This window comes from Oncorhynchus gorbuscha, linkage group LG04 (assembly GCF_021184085.1).
Source record: "Oncorhynchus gorbuscha isolate QuinsamMale2020 ecotype Even-year linkage group LG04, OgorEven_v1.0, whole genome shotgun sequence".
Classification (NCBI taxonomy): domain Eukaryota; kingdom Metazoa; phylum Chordata; class Actinopteri; order Salmoniformes; family Salmonidae; genus Oncorhynchus; species Oncorhynchus gorbuscha.
Genome location: NC_060176.1, coordinates 63,986,994 through 64,009,390, shown reverse-complemented (window position 1 = coordinate 64,009,390; position 22,397 = coordinate 63,986,994). Strand labels below are relative to the sequence as shown.

Genomic DNA, 22,397 nt, shown 5'->3' with positions numbered 1-22,397 from the left:
ATATCTGACCAAGAAGGAGAGTGATGGGAGTACTGCATCAGATGACCTGGCCTCCACAATCACCCGACCTCAACCCAACTGAGATGGTTTGGGGTGAGTTGGACCACAGAGTGAAGGAAAATCAGCCAACAAGTGCTCAGCATATGTGGGAACACCTTCAAGACTGCATTCCAGGTGAATCTGGATGAGAGAATACCAAGCGTGTGCAAAGCTGTCATCAAGGCAAAGGGTGGCTACTTTTTGAAGAATCTAAAATATATTATGTATTTTGATTTGTTTAACCCTTTTTTGGTTACTACATGATTCCGTATGTGTTATTTCATAGTTTTGATGTCTTCTCTATTATTCTACAATGTAGAAAATAGTCAAAAAATAAAGAAAAACCTTGGAATGAGTAGGTGTGTCCAAACCTTTGACTGGTACTGTATATATATATTTAACAGTTGGGGCTCAAAACAGGTGGGTCTCTGCCCCACCTGCCCTGAATGACGGGTCGCCACTGGAAAGAACCAATGTCCCCTTGGAGATATATAACCTTACTACCACATCCAGTGGACAGGTTGGCAATGACACGATTCAATCAGTACATTAATAAGAGTTTCACTAAAATGATGGAATGCTTTCCCTATTCTATCACTAAGGCACCAATAACAGTCCGGATCTATTTACATGAATCTGGCAAAAATATTATGTTTTTCATATTTGAACATTTCAAATTATGTGCAAGTCACTCCGCTTGGAAGGACATCAACTATGACAACGTTGTGTATATTTATTGTTGGCCTCTGCATCTGCATACATACTGAATTAATCCAAAACTACATCACTCTGTGGTGTTTTCTTGGACTTCAACCTATGATGAAAATAAAATCCAGCCATACGCTCTAATCACCACAAGGAGATTGTCTGCTATCCACCTTCTAGCCTAATCGACACTGCTGTAACACTCCATAGTCTCAGTGATCAAAGCAGCTTGTTGGCTTGTTTGTTTGTGCGCTACCTCCATAGCCCCTGAGGTAATAAACAAGCAGTCTCTTACATTCTCTCTCTCCATACGGAACTTCTCCCACTAGTAGTAGTTTGTTGGTCTTGAGTGGATAGTGTCTGTTTTTTAATTTTTTTTAAACTCAAACTACTACATACTTGTTGGGCTTCCCCTCCAGTCCCACTAATCCCTCATATATTGGGCTCCCCCTCCAGTCCAACTAATCCCTCATATATTGGGGTCCCCCTCTAGTTTGGTCAGGTCAGTGGTGGTCCCCATAAACATGCTCTTTCCCCTCTCCAGCCGGCTTTTCTTGTCTGTCAGCCGGAAGGCCTCCATGAACTCATCGATGTCAATGTTGCCGTCCTGGTTGGTGTCTATGGTGACGGACAGGTCCGAGATAGCCTCGTCAGTGATCTCCATCTTTAAGAAGGCACTCAGCAGCTTCCACGTCTGACGGAAGTCCTCCATTGTGATGAACCCTGGAGGGAGGGGGAGAGACATGATAGAATGGTTGAGAGGAGAGGGAGGAGAAAGGGGAAGGAAAGATGGAGGAGAGGGGAAGGGAGGAGAGATGGAGAGCCAGTGGGATGAGGGGAGAGATAAGTAGCAGGGCTGGCGTCAGTTGGCTGGGTGTGATACTCAAAGACCAGTGGGTTAATCCTAAATCAACCTACTGCTGACGTTATCTTTAACACCCCACAGACAGACTACAGGGAGGTTGGCCTCAATAAGTACGACGTGTCTGAGTGTACTTACATATGTACGTTTGTAAACTATGCGCCCCAAACAAATAACACAAGTAACTGGTAGTTGACGTCACGTCTTGTGCGATCAAAACATTCACCTGAAGAAACAACACATGGAATGAAGGCAGAGTAAAGGAGTATTGTTACCTGAGTTGTCTAAATCCACTATTCTGAAGATGGTCTCCAAGGTGGCGCGATGGCGGTACAGGGTCTCCAGCAAACCCTGATCGATGTGCTGCATAGGCAATCAAGGGGAGAGTTGTCTGTGAACACCAATTGTTTTCTATGGCATCAGATTTTGAAATAAGAGGTGTGTCATGACATACAGCTGTGTTCACACAGAATTCTATATAACCATGTATGCTTGGACAAGACAAACAAACACAATTAGCCTGTTGGGACAGAAGTATGTACATCCACAAGGATTTGATCAGTATCGTCAATATGGATGTTAAATGACAGACGTAACATGCCATTACCTCCATTTGTGGCTCTTTTATGGAAAGTTCCTGGAACCACTCCTGGTAGTCCAACATGCCCCCCGGGGTCTTGCAGGTGGCCAGCTGAAAGCGCAGCATCCTCCAGGGTAGGCCTAGGCGCAGCACACTCTCTACCGCCGTAGCCCAGTCATTCAGAGACACCTGCCCTGTGTTGGAGACAGTGAGGAGGGGACTGCTTAACATATACATATACACATATATATATACACACACACACACACGCGCACACGCACACACACACACACACACACACACACACACACACACACACACACACACACACACACACACACACACACACACACACACACACACACACACACACACACACACACACACACACACACACACCGGAAGTTTACTTACACTATAGCCAAATTTCTGACATTTAATCCTAGTAAAAATTGTTTTAGGTCAGTTAGGGTCACCACTTTATTTTCAGAATGTGAAATGTCAGAATAATAGTAGAGAGAATGATTTATTTCAGCTTTTATTTCTTTCATCACATTCCCAGTGAGTCAGAAGTTTACATACACTCAATTAGTATGGGTCAAACACTTTGGGTAGCCTTCCACAAGCTTCCCACAATAAATTGGGTGAATTATGGCCCATTTCTCCTGACAGAGCTGGTGTAACAGAATCAGGTTTATAGGCCTCCTTGCTCGCAGACGCTTTTTCAGTTCTGCCCTCAAAATTTCTATGGGATTGAGGTCAGGGCTTTGTGATGGCCACTCCAATACCTTGACTTTGTTGTCCTTAAGCCATTTTGACACAACTTTGGAAGTATGCTTGGGGTCATTGTCCATTTGGAAGACCCATTTGCGACCAAGCTTTAACTGATGTCTTGAAATGTTGCTTCAATATATCCACTTAACTGTCCTTCTCATGATGCCATCAATTTTGTGAAGTGCACCAGTCCCTCCTGCAGCATAGCAACCCCACAACATGATGCTGCCACCCCTGTGCTTTACGGTTGGGATGTTGTTCTTCGGCTTGCAAGCCTCCCCCCATTTTCCTCCAAACAGAACGGTCATTATGGCCAAACAGTTATATTTTTGTTTCATCAGACCCCAGGACATTTCTCTAAAAAGTACAATCTTTGTCCTCATGTGCAGTTGCAAACCGTAGTCTGTTTTTTGTATGTGGTTTTGAGAGAATGAGAACGAGTTCTCCAACCAGGGCAGGGGGTGGTAGAAAAAAAAGAATCCAAAAGGATTCAAGTAATGTAATTTGATAGACTTAAATTTTATCTGCTAATTTCATAGCTGATCTAATCCCCCCCCCCCAAAAAAAAATAACCCCAAAATAAGAGATATTATATCTCATGAAATATGAGTATAAACAATTAAAGGGTGTAAATTGTATTAAATCACATACATCTGAATTCTTTGGGGGGAATATTTGATCATGGCTATGTCAATTGATACGACACCTGTTTTGTCTTTGTCAAACTCTTGGAAGGCACTGACGAGGTCAGACTTGTGTGCAAACAGCTGTTCCCGCAGGACCTTGAGGGCTGAATGTTCCACCTTCCCCACACTGTAGTCCAGACAGGGAGAACAGATCAAACTCTGTCCACATCAATTTAATCATCTTAATTTTATTAATCTAAATAATTTTCCATTGTCTGTTGTAGCTTACTTTTTCCTGAGGGTGAGTTCTCGAGTCATACTGCTAGCCTGGTACTGAATCAAATAAGGCACTAGGTCTGGTCCCAATTTCACGTAGGCCCCTCTGTTGCTACCCACTTCATAGTAGTTGGAGGCAGAGAACAGTGTGAGGACCTGTTGTACAAATTGTAAACAATACAGAATTACCAAACAGTGAAAAGCAGTATTTTAGTTTCCAGAAACCTCTGGTACTGCACTTTCAAAGCACACAAATGTAGGCTGACTAAAGCAAGTGAGCAGCAAATGTAGGCTCACCGGAACTGATTACTGGCACCTGCTACTCTTATAGAATATTAGCTCAAAAGTATGGTGGAGTAACTGCTCCCCTCTGCCAAGTGAGATAAGACTTTAGTGTAGGCCTATGTCACGATAGGGCAGTGGGCATAAATGGGACTTAGCATTCAAAATATGCCATTACCAAGGCCAGGAGTTGTTCCTGGCCACATGACCTGACTAGGACAAACTTGTGGCCCTAGTTATAGCGTATAAGGAGGGTCTAGAGTGTTTTATGATCCGGTCACGTCTCAGAGTATTGCAGATCTGACATCAGATTTGCCGTTTAGATCATGATGAATATGGTTAAATGGACAGGTGGAAGTGTAATATATCCACACTCCTAGTATGAGACTATGAGAGATGTTTGGATAGACTCCCTAGTCTTACCCATCTTATGTAATCCCTTAGACACCTTTAGCCTGACTGTTCTCACCCTGCGGTTGTGGCAAAACTCGTAGCCATCCTGCTTGCACTCGTGGGAGCGGATGATGAGCTGCATGTTGTGTCTGTCCAGGAAGTCCTGGGTGACGTCTGGCCCCCAGTAGCAGCCTCCTCCTCGCACCTCGTTGGGTATGCAGCCGCTCTGAGACATGGGGTCACTCCACAGTAGGTCCAGAATCTAGTCATATAAATAATACATTGTCAAATTATTAGCATTTTTGTCAGACCCAAGGACTTTACAATAGGCTATCATAAGGAAAACAAAAATGACAGTAAACAGATTATTATTATTAGATGACTGGTATAGGGCTATAAGTAGATATAGAGGTGAGAAGACCATGGTTGTATCTCAAATGACACTCTATTCCCTTAACAGTATACTACTTTTAGCTAGTGCATATATTATATCAGATTATATACTACATACTGCTGACAATCATTCACCATTTAGGAGACAGATTGCCCTGGAGGCAGCTCTGCAGAGTGGTGACTAACTGGCACAGCCAAAAAGTCATAAAATCTGATTTTAAACCTAACCCTAACCTTAACTCTAACCTTAACCACAGTGTAAACCCTAATGCCTTAAACTAAGATTTTTGTTTTCATTAATTTGTATGATATAGACAATTTTGCAGCTGGTCCATCTAGCGCCTGCGGCACTCCAAGGACCAGGGTTGTCTACCTTTGATCTAGTGGAAACCTCTCAGTTCCAGCTCAAGGGAAAGAATCATGAAAATAATTGTCAATCTGCGACATACACAAACAGAGCATAGAGCACTCCTAGTGCTGAGGTGGTGTTTAACAACCAATCATGAGTAACTGACTGAGTATCGAACCTGTATAGAGCTAAAGGCTAAAGTCGTCAGGTCTCAGACAAGGTTTACTGTTACTCATCACACAGCACAGCTCACCAAACCACCTCTCTAGTCTACAACACATCCCCAGCCGGAATTCCTCACCTGTTTCCACTCCTCTACGGTAGTGTCTGCTGTGTCGGTGGATTCCTGCGACGCTGAGGAGACGGCCAGGTTATTGAGTTCCCCCTGACTGTGGCTGAAGCCGCCCTTGATGAAGCCGGACTGCCTCCGCCGCACCTCTATCTCCTCGTCAACGGTCCGCGGGACCCTGCCGGAAAAGTCCTGGAGTGAGCGGCGCTGGAAGCCATCCCGGGGTCCGAAAGAGTTGGCCTTGATCAGGGAGACCCGGCGCTGGTTGTTCTTGGTGCCTGACAGGTCGTCTTCCATGTCCAAGTCCACAGAGGACTGACTCACTGGGTATTGTGTCCTCTTCTTAGGAGGCCTCAGGGCTGACACGTACTGGGAGACGACAGAGAAATAGAGATAGAGAAACGGGGAGGGAGAGAGAACACAAAGGCATTATTTCAATTATATGAAATCATTTATTAACATTTACATCTGTCCTCTTTGTCAGTCCGTGGAAATTGACCATTTTCTCTTTTCTTCATGTGTTTGTATAGTGTATGTTCCACCATAGTTTTGATTGATTGATTGATAGAAACTACATTTGTCTAGAGAAAGTCTCACTTACTTTGTGTCTGTCCACTCTGGCTATGAGGCAGAGGTCCGTGGTGTTGGAGATACCCCCATGCAGGATCAACACTTTCTGATCGATGACTGTTGCCAGGGGCAACCAGCTGAAGATCTTCTGAAGCAGCTTTAGGATCCTCTTGCCGTGCATCTGAGGACAAGGGAAATGAACTACAATTATAATTCATCACTGCATTGTTGAATAGATGAGACGAGTGTGACATTTTGTCCCTATATGTGCCAGCAAATTTGGGAATTGTGTTTAAAAAATGTATGTCAAGCTGATCTGGCTTTTAAACCAGTGTAAACAAATAATCACTTTAGCTGTACTGTTTTGATGCATGTTTAGAATCTGGGTAAAGATCCAAGAGTGCATTGCTGCGTGGGCGTAAGTACAGTAAAAGCCACTGATCATCCTGACTCGCTGTAACCTGTAACCGGCACATTGAGAGAACACTGATGACCTTAAGTCATCTTGTTTAGCAACCTCGTAATCCTTTAACTGGACGTTGCGAGTCAGTGAGAGACCCACATTGAATGTAGAAATACACCCCTTTTAAACTCTGAGCAATCTGCGAGCCAATTGCAGTTTATAGTTGTGATTCCAAGTTATCGAAGTATTAAATTAAGATACTATTTAGATAGCAAAGATATTTTCCTGATGTTTTATAAGTAGGATAAAGAGGATTTAATGCCATATGGTCAACAAACTATTCTGAACATCCTGCACATATTTACAGTCCTACATGAGACTGACATCAGACTTCAGTGAGCTTGTGGGCAAGGCCCTAATTTGTGAGTTCTCTGTCACCTGGAGCTGCATGGCAAATGGTTCAGGAACACAAGGATAGGACAATGCCCAAAGACTGGTCAGCCCTTCCTCCGCTGGGGGGCCAAAATGAACAGTTGAAGTTGGAAGTTTACATACTCTTAGGTTGGAGTCATTTTGTTGTTTGTGGTTTTTTGACCACTCCACAAATTTCTTGTTAACAAACTATACTTTTGGCAAGTCGGTTAAGACATCTACTTTGTGCATGACACAAGTACTTTTTTCCAACAATTGTTTACAGACATATAATTTCACTTATAATTCAATATATCACAATTCCAGTGTGTCAGAAGTTTACATACACTAAGTTGACTGTGCCTTTAAACAGCTTGGAAAATTCCAGAAAATGATGTCATGGATATTGAAGCTTCTGATAGGCTAATTAACATAATTTGAGTGAATTGTAGGTGTACCTGTGGATGTATTTCAAGGCCTACCTTCGAACTCAGTGCCTCTTTACTTGACATCGTGGGAAAATCAAAAGAAATCAGCCAAGACCTCAGAAAGAAAATTGTAGACCTCCACAAGTCTGGTTCATCCTTGGGAGAAATTTCCAAATGCCTGAAGGTACCACGTTCATCTGTACAAACAATAGTACGCAAGTATAAACACCATGGGACCACGCAGCCATCATACCGCTCAGGAAGGAGACACTGTCATGTTTTGTCTTATATTGTCTTGTCATTATGCTTTCCCTTCTGTTCGTTTCCCCCTGCTGGTCTTATTAGGTTCGTTCCCTTTTTCTATCCCTCTCTCTCTCCCTCCCTCTCTCTCCTCTCTCTATCGTTCCGTTCCTGCTCCCAGCTGTTCCTCATTCTCCTACTCACTCATTTAGTCTTTCCACACCTGTTCCCTATCTTGTCCTCTGATTAGAGTCCCTATTTCTCCCCTTGTTTTCCGTTTCTGTCCTGTCGGATCCTTGTATATTGTTCGCCGTGCTGTGTCTTTGTCTCGCCCTGTCGTGTCTTGTCTCCCTCAGATGCTGCGTGTGAGCAGGTGTCTGAGTCTGCTACGGTCGGTGCCTTCCCGAGGCAACCTACAGTTTATGGTCGAGTCTCCAGTCTGTCCTCGTCACTACGAGTGGAATTAGTTTTTTATGTTTTGTTTTCTGCTCTGATTTGTCTAGGAGTATTGCCTATTTTCCTTTACTGGAATAAAGACTCTGTTTTCGCCAAGTCGCTTTTGGGTCCTCATTCACCTGCATAACAGAAGGATCCGACCAGAGAATGGACCCAGCGACTACAGATGCTCGTAACACTGCCGTCGAGATCCAAGGAGCCATGCTCGGCAGACACGAGCAGGAATTGTCTGCTGCTCGTCATGCCGTGGAGAACCTGGCCGCTCAGGTTTCCGACCTCTCTGGACAGTTCCAGAGTCTTCGTCTCGTGCCACCTGTTACTTCCTGGTCTGCCGAGCCTCCGGAACCTAGGGTTAATAACCCACCTTGTTACTCCGGGCAGCCCACGGAGTGCCGCTCCTTTCTCACCCAGTGTGATATTGTGTTCTCTCTCCAACCCAACACATACTCTAGAGAGAGAGCTCGGGTTGCTTACGTCATATCACTCCTTACTGGCCGGGCTCGAGAGTGGGGCACAGCTATCTGGGAGGCAAGGGCTGATTGTTCTAACAATTACCAGAACTTTAAAGAGGAGATGATTCGGGTTTTTGATCGTTCAGTTTTTGGTAGGGAGGCTTCTAGGGCCCTGGCTTCCCTATGTCAAGGTGATCGATCCATAACGGATTACTCTATAGAGTTTCGCACTCTTGCTGCCTCTAGTGACTGGAACGAGCCGGCGCTGCTCGCTCGTTTTCTGGAGGGACTCCACGCAGAGGTTAAAGATGAGATTCTCTCCCGGGAGGTTCCTTCCAGTGTGGACTCTTTGATTGCTCTCGCCATCCGCATAGAACGACGGGTAGATCTTCGTCACCAAGCTCGTGGAAGAGAGCTCGCGTTAACGGTGTTTCCCCGCTCCGCATCGCAACCATCTCCCTCCTCTGGCTCAGAGCGCCAAGTCGCTTTTGGGTCCTCATTCACCTGCATAACAGACACGTTCTGTCTCCTAGAGATTAATGTACTTTGGTGTGAAAAGTGCAAGTCAATCCCAGAAACAACAGCAAAGGACCTTGTGAAGATGCTGGAGGAAACAGGTACAGAATTATCTATATCTACAGTAAAACGAGTCCTATATCGACATAACCTGAAATGCCGCTCAGCAAGGAAGAAGACACTGCTCCGAAACTGCCATAAAAAAGCCAGACTACGCTTTGCAACTGCACATGAGGACGAAGATCGTACTTTTTCGAGAAATGTCCTCTGGTCTGATGAAACAAAAATAGACCATAATAGACCATAATGACCATCGTTATGTTTGGAGGAAAATGGGGGAGGCTTGCAAGCCGAAGAACAACATCCCAGCCGTGAAGCACAGGGGTGGCAGCATCATGTTGTGGGGGTGCTATGCTGCAAGAGGGGCTGGTGCACTTCACAAAATTGATGGCATCATGAGGAAGTACAGTTAAGTGGATATATTGAAACAACATCTCAAGACATCAGTAAGGAAGTTAAAGCTTGGTCGCAAATGGGTCTTCCAAATGGACAATGACCCCAAGCATACTTCCAAAATGGCAAAATGGCTTAAGGACAAAAAAGTCAAGGTATTGGAGTAGCCATCACAAAGCCTTGACCTCAATCCTATTGAAAATGTGTGGGCAGGACTGAAAAAGCATCTGCGAGCAAGGAGGCCTACAAACCTTACTCAGTTACACCAGCTCTGTCAGGAGGAATGGGCCAAAATCCACCCAACTTATTGTGGGAAGCTTGTGGAAGGCTACCCGAAAAGTTTGACCCAAATTAAACAATTTAAAGGCAATGCTACCAAATACTAATTGAGTGTATGTAAACTATTGACCCACTGAGAATGGGATGAAAGAAATAAAAGCTGAAATAAATCATTCTCTCTACTATTATTCTGACATTTCATATTTTTAAAATAAAGTAGTGATCCTAACTGAGCTAAGACAGGGAATCATTTGTACTAGGATTAAATGTCCGGAATTGTGAAAAACTGAGTTTAAATGTATTTGGCTAAGGTGTAAGTAAACTTCTGACTTCAACTGTGTCTATCTGGTACAGTATCCAGAACATTGAATATTGAATGTGATAGAATATTACTATAGTATCCATGTATAGTTTCTATCTGAAACTTGTTCACTGAGGATACCTATGATGCTATCTATATACAGTACCAGTCAAAAGTTGGACACAACTACTCATTCAAGGGTTTTTGTTTTTGTTTAACTATTTTTTACATTATAGAATAATAGTGAAGACATCAAAACTATGAAATTACACATATGCAATCATGTAGTAACCAAAAAAGTGTTAAACAAATCAAAATATATTTTAGATTTTAGATTCTTCAATGTAGCCACCTTTTGCCTTGATGACAGCTTTGCAAACTCTTGGCATTCTCTCAACCAGCTTCATGAGGAATGCTTTTCCAACAGTCTTGAAGGAGTTCCCACATATGCTGAGCACTTGGCTGATTTTCCTTCACTCTTTGATCCAACTTATCCAAAACCATCTGATGCAGCACTCCATCACTCTCCTTCTTGGTCAAATAGACCTTACACAACCTGGAAGTGTGTTTTGGGTCATTGTCCTGTTGAAAACAAATGATTGTCCCACTAAGTGCAAACCAGATAGGATTGCATATCGCTGTAGAATGCTGTGGTAACCATGCTGGTTAAGTGTGCCTTTAATTCTAAATAAATCACTGACAGTGTCACCAGTAAAGCACCCCCACACCATCACAACTCCTCCTCCCCTATTCTCGGTGGGAACCACACATGCGGAGATCATCTGTACACTTACTCTGAGTCTATAGAGACATGGCGGTTGGAACCAAAGGACAGATGTCCACTGGTCTAAAGTCCATTGCTAGTGTTTTTTGGCTCAAGTCTCTTCTTCTTATTGGTGTCCTCTAGTAGTGTTTTTTTGTTGTTGCAGAAATTCGACCATGAATGCCTGATTCACGCAGTCTCCTCTGAACAGTTGAGGTTGAGATGTGTCTGTTACTTGAACTCTGTGAAGCATTTATTTGGCCTGCAATCTGAGGTGCAGTTAACTCTAATGAACTTAACCTCTGCAGCAGAGGTAACTCTGGGTCTTCCTCTCCTGTGGCGGACCTCATGAGAGCCAGTTTCATCATAGCTCTTGATGGTGTTGCGACTGCACTTGAAGAAAGGTTCAAAGTTCTTGAAATGTTCCATATTGACTGAAATTCCTGTCTTCAAGTAATGATGGACAAATTCCTGTCTTCAAGTAATGATGTTGTTTCTCTTTGCTTATTTGAGCTGTTCTGGACTATGTCTTTTACCAAATAGGGCTGTCCTCTGTATACCACCCCTACCGTGTCACAACACAATTGATTGGCTGAAACTCATATTTTTATATATTTAACCTTTATTTTACTAGACAAGTCAGTTAAGAACAAATTCTTATTTACAATGACGGCCTACCCCAGCCAAACCCTCCCCAGGATCGAACCCTCTAGCATGGCCGGTTGTGATACAGCCCGGGATCGAACCCTCTAGCACTGCCTCTAACACTGCGATGTAGTGCCTTAGACTACTACCCCACTCAGGATCCCAAATTCTACAAATTAACATTTAACAAGGCACACCTGTTAATTGAAATCAAATCTAATTTATTTGTTACATACACATGGTTAGCAGATGTTAATGCGAGTGTAGCGAAATGCTTGTGCTTCTAGTTCCGACAATGCAGTAATAACCAACGAGTAATCTAACTAACAAATCCAAAACTATTACCTTATACACACAAGTGTAAAGGGATAAATAATATGTACATAAAGATATATGAATGAGTGATGGTACAGAGCAGCATAGGCAAGATGCAGTAGATGGTATCGAGTACAGTATATACATATGAGATGAGTAATGTAGGGTATGTAAACAAATTGGCATAGTTTAAAGAGGCTAGTGATACATGTATTACATAAAGATGCAGTAGATGATATAGAGTACAGTATATACGTATACATATGAGATGAATAATGTAGGGTATGTAAACATTATATTAAGTAGCATTGTTTAAAGTGGCTAGTGATGTATTTTCCATCAATTCCCATCAATTCCCATTATTAAAGTGGCTGGAGTTGAGTCAGTGTGTTGGCAGCAGCCACTCAATGTTAGTGGTGGCTGTTTAACAGTCTGATGGCCTTGAGATAGAAGCTGTTTTTCAGTCTCTTGGTCCCAGCTTTGATGCACCTGTACTGACCTCGCCTTCTGGATGATAGCGGGGTGAACAGGCAGTGGCTCGGGTGGTTGTTGTCCTTGATGATCTTTATGGCCTTCCTGTGACATCGGGTGGTGTAGGTATCCTGGAGGGCAGGTAGTTTGCCCCCGGTGATGCGTTGTGCAGACCTCACTACCCTCTGGAGAGCCTTACGGTTGTGGGCGGAGCAGTTGCCGTACCAGGCGGTGATACAGCCCGACAGGATGCTCTCGATTGTGCATCTGTAGAAGTTTGTGAGTGCTTTTGGTGACAAGCCAAAATTATTCAGCCTCCTGAGGTTGAAGAGGCGCTGCACGAGGGAATGGGGTTGAGGGGAATTCCCTAATAGACCCTCATTAAAGGGACAGTTCGTTCCAAAATCATTGTTTTTGAGTGAACTATCCCTTTATCATCTACAACTGATTTTCATGTTGGGTATCTTTTTTTGTTTTAGTGGACCAATTCAGTTTGTCTGTGATGTGTACGCCGAGGAACTTAAAACTTACTACCCTCTCCACTACTGTCCTATCGATGTGGATAGGGGGGGTGTTCCCTCTGCTGTTTCCTGAAGTCCGCAATCATCTCCTTAGTTTTGTTGACGTTGACGTTGAGTGTGAGGTTATTTTCCTGACACCGCACAGGGCGGGGTCGAGACCCAGGGTTTGGAGCTTGGAGGGTACTATGGTGTTGAATGCCGAGCTGTAGTCGATGAACAGCATTCTCACATAGGTATTCCTCTTGTCCAGATGGGTTAGGGCAGTGTGCAGTGTGGTTGAGATTGCATCGTCCGTGGACCTATTTGGGCGGTAACCAAATTGGAGTGGGTCTAGGGTGTCAGGTAGGGTGGAGGTGATATGGTCCTTGACTAGTCTCTCAAAGCACTTCATGATGACGGAAGTGAGTGCTACGGGGCGGTAGTCGTTTAGCTCAGTTACCTTAGTGTAACAGTATAACTTTAGACCGTCCCCTCGCCCATACCCGGGCGCGAACCAGGGACCCTCTACACACATCAACAACAGTCACCCCTCGAAGCATCGTTACCCATCGCTCCACAAAAGCCGCGGCCCTTGCAGAGCAAGGGGAACTACTACTTCAAGGTCTCAGAGCAAGTGACGTCACTGATTGAAACGCTATTTAGCGCGCACCACTAACTAAGCTAGCCGTTTCACATCCGTTACATTAGCTTTCTTGGGAACAGGAACAATGGTGGACCTCTTGAAGCATGTGGGAACAGCAGACTGGGATAAGGATTGATTGAATATGTCCGTAAACACACCAGCCAGCTGGTCTGTGCATGCTCTGAGGGCGCGGCTGAGGATGCCGTCTGGGCCTGCAGCCTTGCGAGGGTTAACACGTTTAAATGTTTTACTCACCTCAGCTGCAGTGAAGGAGAGTCTGCATGTTTGGTTGCAAGCCGTGTCAGTGGCACTGTATTGTCCTCAAAGCGGGCAAAAGTTATTTAGTCTGCCTGGGAGCAAGACATCCTGGTCCGTGACTGGGCTGGTTTTATTTTTGTAATCCGTGATTGACTGTAGACCCTGCCACATACCTCTTGTGTCTGAGCCGTTGAATTGCGATTCTACTTTGTCTCTATACTGATGCTTAGCTTGTTTGATTGCCTTGCGGAGGGAATAGCTACACTGTTTGTATTCGGTCATGTTTCCAGTCACCTTGCCCTGATTAAAAGCAGTGGTTCGTGCTTTCAGTTTCACGCGAATGCTGCCATCAATCCACGGTTTCTGGTTAGGGAATGTTTTAATCGTTGCTATGGGAACGACATCTTCAACTCACGTTCTAATGAACTCGCTCACCGAATCAGCGTATTCGTCAATGTTGTTGTTTGACGCAGTACGAAACATATCCCAGTCCATGTGATGGAAGCAGTCTTGGAGCATGGAATCAGATTGGTTGGACCAGCGTTGAACAGACCTCACGCGGGAGCTTCTTGTTTTAGCTTCTGTCTGTAGGCAGTTATTAAAGAATACTTGCTTTGATATTCACTTCTCATGACCATTCATTGATCTTAGTCAGCTAAACCCATAATAGTTTTTTATTTTCTTCCAGGGGTGGATCAGCTTTAATAGTGCAGATAGATTGTAGCTTTCGTCAATGTAATTGTCTGCATAATTTCCAATCCCCCATATATTTTTTGGTAAATATATATAATCTCAAATATAATATAGATTTAGATTTGATTAACACTTTTTTGGTTACTGTGTGATTCCATATGTGTTATTACATAGTTTTGATGTCTTCACTATTATTCTACAATGTAGAAAAGAGTCAAATGAAAGAAAAACCCTTGAATGAGTAGGTGTGTCCAAACGTTTGTCTGGTACAGTATGTATGATCTCTGTGGTTACACATATCTGTACACATGTATACATACATATCTCTTTTAAATATTTGTTCCTTTATTATTTTCTCCTAACCCTACCACCCCTCCCCTAATTACTTCCAGTTTAGACATACTATATACATTTTATAGACATAGTGTATTTTACAATAGTTATATTTTGTTTGTTTTTAATCCCATCCTTCAAATATCATCAACCATCAACATTTATTTCTGAAGCCAATTTAGTTCAATTTTGCCATATATTTTTAACTGTGCTGAGTCACAAAATTCTGAACCTATATACAATTTACAGACACAGTATATTTCACATTAGTTATCTTGTTTTTAATCCCACCCTTTCAGCTCCACTCAACCTCTCCCATCTATCTCTTAACACCATTCATTTATTTTACTTTTTTATTAGGCATATATTTTTAAACTGTGTTATGTTTCACAAAAGTTCTGAACCTTTCTAATCTCGTAGTTGCTACTGATTGCAAATTAAAGGTAACATTTTTTTCTAAAAGTATTATTATATTATTAAATCCATAATACTTTATTGTGCATGGTTCAACTGTAGTCTCTTGCATATTGCTAATTGAATTTATGGAGTCAGATAAACATTTTAATAGGCTAATTGCTAGGTCTTATTACGAGTCGCATGTGAGGCATTTATAATATCATATGCACTGTATTATATGATATATTATTATAAAATATATTCTATATATTATATGCACATGTCAAATATTTCTGCCCACGACAAGTTCATCTTGTGTTAGTCAACACTTCACCAGGATGTGTTCTTTATTTATTTAACTTTCCTAAAATGAAACCTACCTTGTATTTCCCCAACACCTCCTTGGTGAAGCCATACCTAAACAAACAACAAAGAGATACCAGAGTTGAAAATATATGATTGTTTAATTGATTAAATAGATTGAATTGGTACATGATCAGTGTTTTGACTGTATACCTCAAGTTGACAATATGGTCTTCATGATTTCCCCTGTTGAGGTGAACATCGTTTGGATACAAGAGCAGGAAGGCAAAAAGGATGAGGAGAATCTCAATGGAATCTTTGCCTCGATCAACAAAGTCTCCATTGAAAACATATGGCCGATCCAATGATGGCATGCCATTCTACAGGGGAAACAATAAACACAACAGACTATGAATATCTTAAATGTATATCTTCCTATCTGTTATGGGGGAAAGTTTCAACAAAAATAATGATTTCATTTCATATGTATTTAGCTTATAAATTGTAGCAGGTGACGCACAGTACCTTGTAAAATATCAACAGCAGGTCTTCAAGCTGCCCATGTAAATCACCTTGGATGAAACAATGCTGTATCAATACACTGATATAACTATTACAGTTGATCATTTACCAATATTTGTATAATTGAAGGTATATGAAAAAAAACATTTGAAAAGGGTTGCTCTCCTCAAAGAGGTGAATCGAGACAACAACAAAAAACATTTGAAAAGGGTTGCTCTCCTCAATGAGGTGAATCGAGACAACAACAAAAAACATTTGAAAAGGGTTGCTCTCCTCAATGAGGTGAATCGAGACAACAACAAAAAACATTTGAAAAGGGTTGCTCTCCTCAATGAGGTGAATCGAGACAACAACAAAAAACATTTGAAAAGGGTTGCTCTCCTCAATGAGGTGAATCGAGACAACAACAAAAAACATTTGAAAAGGGTTGCTCTCCTCAATGAGGTGAATCGAGACAACAACAAAAAACATTTGAAAAGGGTTGCTCTCCTCAATGAGGTGAATCGAGACAACAACAAAAAAACATTTGAAAAGGGTTGCTCTCCTCAATGAGGTGAATCGAGACAACAACAAAAAACATTTGAAAAGGGTTGCTCTCCTCAATGAGGTGAATCGAGACAACAACAAAAAACATTTGAAAAGGGTTGCTCTCCTCAATGAGGTGAATCGAGACAACAACAAAAAACGGTGGTGATGTATTACTCACCACAAACGGTGATTTCTTTGCTGTGACAGGTGGAGATTCGACTGATGTTTGGCAGCTTTCGGAGTAACTTCCATGTTTCCAGGAGAAGTTGGAGAACGTACCGAGAGTGGAGCTGCTACTGGGAGAAACAGTTGTGTAGTGAAGGGGATTTGTGGTAAAGCTAAAGCGCTATAGTTAGGAACAGAGAATCAATTTCATTCTGACTGTACATAAATGCACCTACTCTTTTATTCCTGAAAGCCTCTACCATGGCAGCCACTTGTTCCACAGTCAGAGGGAAGATAAGACGGGGACCTGAGTATATCTCTGGCACCTCAATATTCTTATAGCAGAAGTGCCTCTCCCACTCTGTATCGCGGCACACTTCATTCTCTCTGAATATGTGGGAGATTAAGTTGCCTGTAGTGGAGAAACCACAGGTATAATATGACAACTTTCGTGAAAACAGAAATAAGGGTCCCAATTGTATACAAAAGCCACAACAGAAGGGCAGGGAAAGTCTTACGTTCAGTGCTAGTTGGGTTGAAGTTGTCCATGAGGTAGCCAAGGAAATTGTAAAGCTGCATAGAGAAGAGAGAGATAGACATTTTCTTTAGCAAAGTTTCACAAAGTATTCTATAAGTAGCTATTCACCAGGGGAACTGTATGATTGTGTTGAATTACTATGTATTAAACCTTTCCTCACACAAAGTAAATACTAATATTGCACTTTTTGGATGATTTATTTGCTATGTAAATAAAAGTGTATTAGCCTGCAATATTGCATTTTCTCTTAAAACACATCTAATGTTAATCAATCTTTAACTTTCTTATTTTTTCTACTTTCATATGCCATGTCCTTCGAAGCACAGGAGGATACTAATTGGAGGTTACACCATTATAGTGGAGAACGGGCTCGTAGTAATGGCTGGAGCAGAATGGTATCATATACATCAAACACATGGTTTGATGCCATTCCATTTGTTCAGTTCCAGCCATTATTATGAGCCATCCTCCCCTCAGCAGCCTCCACTGCTTCGAAGGTAGTGTACCAATTCATGGGGAACATCTGGGGGGAGGGGCATGAACCAGCTACTATGTAGTTGCAGGGCAAGTGCACTACCAACTGTGCCATAAAATCTCTGCCAGTTGTACTCTAATATACAGGGTGACTACAGTGTCTCACTTTGATCTGGGCCTGCTCCCCAGAGTATTCTATAGACTGGAAGATGTTCCAGGTGTATCTGCGTCTCATCTCCATACGAGCCACATACTGACGGTACCAGCGCTGGATCAACACAGCTGCCTTCATCGCTGTTGGACAGAATAGAGAGAGACCATTCAGTGCTAGACCTAGACCCACGAACATGCCTGTGTATGTTCATGCATTATGTGGTTGTATATCTCTAGGTGGGTCACAACAGTAGAGTATTAGATATATAATCACAACAGTATTATAACAAGGACAGATCATTGATTGCCTCGATTTATCAATGCCAGGTCTGGACATTGTGTAACAAATACCTGGACAGATTCTGGTCCCAGTCCACCCTTGCTAATGGGACACAACAACATACTGTCCAACAAAAGCCAGACCACTACAGCCTTGACCTTTGACCCAGACTGACCCTGCAATAAACATTCCATCTGTTTCCTGTTACCTGCTACCTTACAAGTAAACAACATCAACATAGAAGGGAAGCATTTGGGCTTACATGTGATGGCTTCATGTAGCATTGCAGATACAGAAAAATAAGAGAAAATACATTACATTATTTCACACACATACAAATAGGTTAAGATTTGAGGTAAAAGCGATAAAGTCACCATTATTCTGTGTATACTGCAAATTGGTCTACATTTTCTAGAGGGCAATACTTTATATTTGTAGAAATTGCTTGAACATCGCTAAAATAAAAAAGGAGCACACACATCCTCTAAAGGCTCCTACACATCTATCCAACTACAGCCAACCCAACCGGCCATAGATCATCATCAATATTTAGTTGGCTGTAATTGGATAATTGTGTTGGAGTCTTTATGAAGCATGGAGAAATGGATACATTATCAATGTTTCTCAATCTCCAGTAGGTGGATCGGCATTGTTCCCTGAAATGGTTACCAGACAGAAATTTAGACAGCTCTCATTAAAGTGATGCTCCAAAGCATTTGTATAATATCAGCCAGTAGCTTTGAAAGTAATGCTCACGGGTCTGCAAGTTAAAAGACTGTACAACTTTAATTCTGCATAATGGTACAGCATATTAACTTTAATGTGGTAAAGTTGATATGTTGCTTCAGTTTTCTGCCACAGTATATGAGTGGTTTCACATTTGTCTCCAGCGTCTATAAGATAAAAATATGTCTAAAACAAATGTCATTTTTATTTACAATCCCCTTATCCAAACAGATTACTCATTTACCTAGCTCACATCAATAGCTCTTATCAATTTGTAACCGGTTTGTTAGACATTATTCATTGAATCCTCACATGTAAAGGTAGTGGAATTATTAGGGAATGAAGTCAAGGTCAGAATACGGGGTATCTGTAAACACACATCCGCCTCACCTTCATTTATTCAATCTCCACCCAAAACAAATAGCAGGTGAATAGCATAATATTCTCATGCTTAAATTCAATGTCAGAATACGCATAGACAGAAAAGTGTATAAAAGGGAATTGCTTTCCATTTACGCTGCTTAATGCGGCAATCAGCAGTTGAAACAATAACAAAGTGAAGTCCCTATTTTGGTAAAAGCTGAGGGATGGAGAAATGTAACCACTCTCAAATACATAGACAGGGCTATGGATGCAAGGACTAACAATCCATCATATCAAAATGATAGTTTTAACCATGTTTTGCGGTTACATAGTGTTTGTTTACATTTACTTGATTACAAACATTGGAGTAAAACAAGCTTATATTTTCTGATGGGGTACTACAGTTGAACTAAGCTCACGAGGCATTAATATGTTATACTCTTCAAGAATCAATGGATACATACTGTATAACTCATTTATAAGTTTAAAAAATAACTAATTATGTAGCAACTGCCCCTTTAACTCGGGCGATCACAGACTGTATCTTAATAGATTTGATGTAAACCGTCCTCAGATTAGGAGGAACCATATGGTTCCTGGGACAAAAATAGTTTGAGAAAGACTGATAGATATGGCACTGGACTCTGAGTTTACCTGCGACGATTGCAACTTCCATTATTTTATGGAAGAGAAATAGAGGGGTGTATGGTTAGAATATCTATCTTACTGAAGTTGATAAACAGAATACAACATTTTAAAATAATTTACAGGAAATCATTATCAGTGGATGCTTTTTTCTATCCTTCCTGATGTATTGTGGTTATGATACATTTCATATGTCAACACCAATGTCATTTTAGCAGCTGATTTTATTCAGTCTGACTTACAGGAACAGTTAGGGTTAAGTCTTGCCCAAGGGCATATCAACACATTTTTCACCTAGTCAGCTCAGGGATTTGAACTAGCAACCTTTCAGTTAGTGGCCAAACACTCTTAACAGCTAAGCTACCTGCTAGCCTATGACACAAGTAAGATGTAAACACGATTCATGCTTGTAGAACAGTGGTATTCAAACCTTTTCAGTGGAGACCCCACTGAAAATAATTTCTAGGGACCCCATTTTTTCCACAAGAATTTCCCATGACCCCATCTCACTCAATTCTAATTAAACAAAACGAAACAAATAATTACATGAACTCAATCTCATTTATTTTTTCAAATGACCATTCTCAAAAACGTTTATATATGGTCCCATACAATAATCTGTACTCCTTATTTCTTGTATTTTATTTTTTAAAATCTTTTTGCGACCCCACTGCAGTATCCCCGCGACCCCAACTTTGAATACCACTGTTGTAGAACATAAAGACCAGTGAACAAGACTCCCAACTGTCAGGTTAAGCCTACCTTTTCCCCCCTTTTTTGTATGGAACTTGTTCGACTTTGCGACGCCACATCCCATGGTTATTCCTGTCAGGAATGGTTATTCCTGTCAGGCAAACATATAAAGAATCACAATTTATAGAAACTGGGCCATGTCACACTGCCAAACACTGAAAGACCAAAATAGATCCGACCCAGACAAACATGTCCACTACACAGAAACCAATGAGAGCATGGTGATAATGTTCCCTGAGACAACATTTTAATCTTGTTATCTTCTGGCTCACCTCGGGCCTCATTGATTGACCTCAATCCTACAGTAGAGACTATGTATGTAATTCTATAAAGGCATACTTATTCCATGACTTCTATGAAATTAGATGTTGAAACAGTTTTACATTACCCTTTGGCAAGTTTGGTAAGGCCTATAATATGTATTGTGACTTTTAGTTTCTGAAATGTAATTATATACCTGTGGCTATCATGTAACAAACCATTATGGGAAATACTGTTGTTTCTATGACATTGTGAGTATTGATTTCTGTGTTTCATAAGCTGATTGTGTCTCTGAAATGGAAAGTCAGTGTTGTTTTTAAAGGACTAGGGGGTTTAATATACATAAGATCAAGGAAAAACAGACAAATGAAAAGTATATCACATAACATCTGACAATCACAGTCTCCCTGATTGAGCTGACAAGAGCAACGTTATGGAATTAATGTTGAATTAATCACATCTGTTATCAAACATCTTACTTCCCATAATAATTTGAGCTATTCATTTTATTCTGCTTTTGCTTCTTCTATTTCTTCTCTTCCACGTTTTTCATTCAGGAAACACTCAAATGGTAAGAGACCATCTTAAAGGGCCAATCTGCGATTTGAACAATAACGAAGCGGTCACGCCACCACTGTTTCGATAAAACAAGCATATATATTGGGTTCTGATGGGGTATGACAGTTGAACTAAGCTCATTAAGCATTTATAAGTTATACTCTTGAAGAATCAATGAGTATGTAGTATCGCAGATTGCCCCTTTAACATAGCCATATGAAAATGTAAATGCTTTTTTCAAAGAAAAACAACTTACCTCGTCACCGGCGCTACTCTGTCAACAAGTTCCCAAGTATTTTGGCCATGAATAGTTGGTCTCAGTATTTATTCTTGGAGCATTTGCACCTTTGCATTTCTCTTCAATCCACACACATCAAGTCAAGGTTTGAGATCATACATACTAGTGAGGTGGACAATAATATTTTCCACTTAATTCTTATACTTCACTACTGACATCATGTGCTGCTATTCCATATGGCAGCTCTCTTTTTGCTCTCTTGTTCTCTGGTGTGGCTTGTTTGGCATTATGGCTTAATCAAGGAAACAAGCCTAGAGTGGATTAGGCTGGCTAATGACTTGATGCGGCTAGAGTAGACTGTTCTTTATATAGAAGGATGGCATACTGTACCTGTTAAAGGGCAACGTGTGTTGTTTGGGGTCGTACCATGACTTCCTCGTTGATTACAGCTGTCTGTATCGAAGTGATTGCTAGGTATGAGGTTTGTGTGTTTGTTTGAGGGGATCTCACTTGGTTTCTAAATACAGAGTGACAAAGACTTAATGGAAAATTAATATGGATTCATTAGCCAGCCCTATTGTTTATGATTTTGTTGTCATGGAGGATTGATTAGGCTCATTGATTCGTGTAAAAAAAAATACTGCGCTCATGGAATGGCATGCTTTGAGCACTACTGAAAAGTTATATTTACATGTGAAAAGTGAATGCCATTAGCTGTATTTGCTATAGGCCTATTGTTTACATTTTTGTTGGTGACACTTTGATATCTTGATAATATGCAGCTGTTTAAAGGACA

At 41.5% G+C, this 22,397-nt stretch overlaps 1 protein-coding gene across 2 annotated transcripts; it reads right to left on the bottom strand.

Annotated features, from left to right (window-relative positions):
* Positions 1–384: 384 nt before the first annotated feature.
* ppef2a (protein phosphatase with EF-hand domain 2a) lies at positions 385–21,871 on the bottom strand. 2 transcript variants are annotated; one of them, XM_046345400.1, is made up of 18 exons: positions 21,620–21,871; positions 20,554–20,635; positions 18,320–18,328; positions 17,791–17,918; positions 17,131–17,185; positions 16,849–17,024; positions 16,626–16,740; positions 15,923–15,969; positions 15,611–15,777; positions 15,475–15,511; positions 6,170–6,319; positions 5,581–5,937; positions 4,614–4,799; positions 3,876–4,018; positions 3,667–3,773; positions 2,214–2,380; positions 1,882–1,969; positions 385–1,467 (listed from the first exon to the last, which is right to left on the bottom strand). In XM_046345400.1, exons 2-18 carry the CDS (start codon positions 20,606–20,608, stop codon positions 1,214–1,216), a joined length of 2,241 nt encoding a protein of 746 aa, XP_046201356.1. In that variant the 5' UTR covers positions 20,609–20,635; positions 21,620–21,871; the 3' UTR covers positions 385–1,213. The 2 variants fall into 2 exon arrangements, with proteins under 2 accessions (XP_046201356.1, XP_046201357.1); XM_046345401.1 differs by lacking the exon at positions 18,320–18,328.
* Between the last annotated feature and the right edge of the window lie 526 nt (positions 21,872–22,397).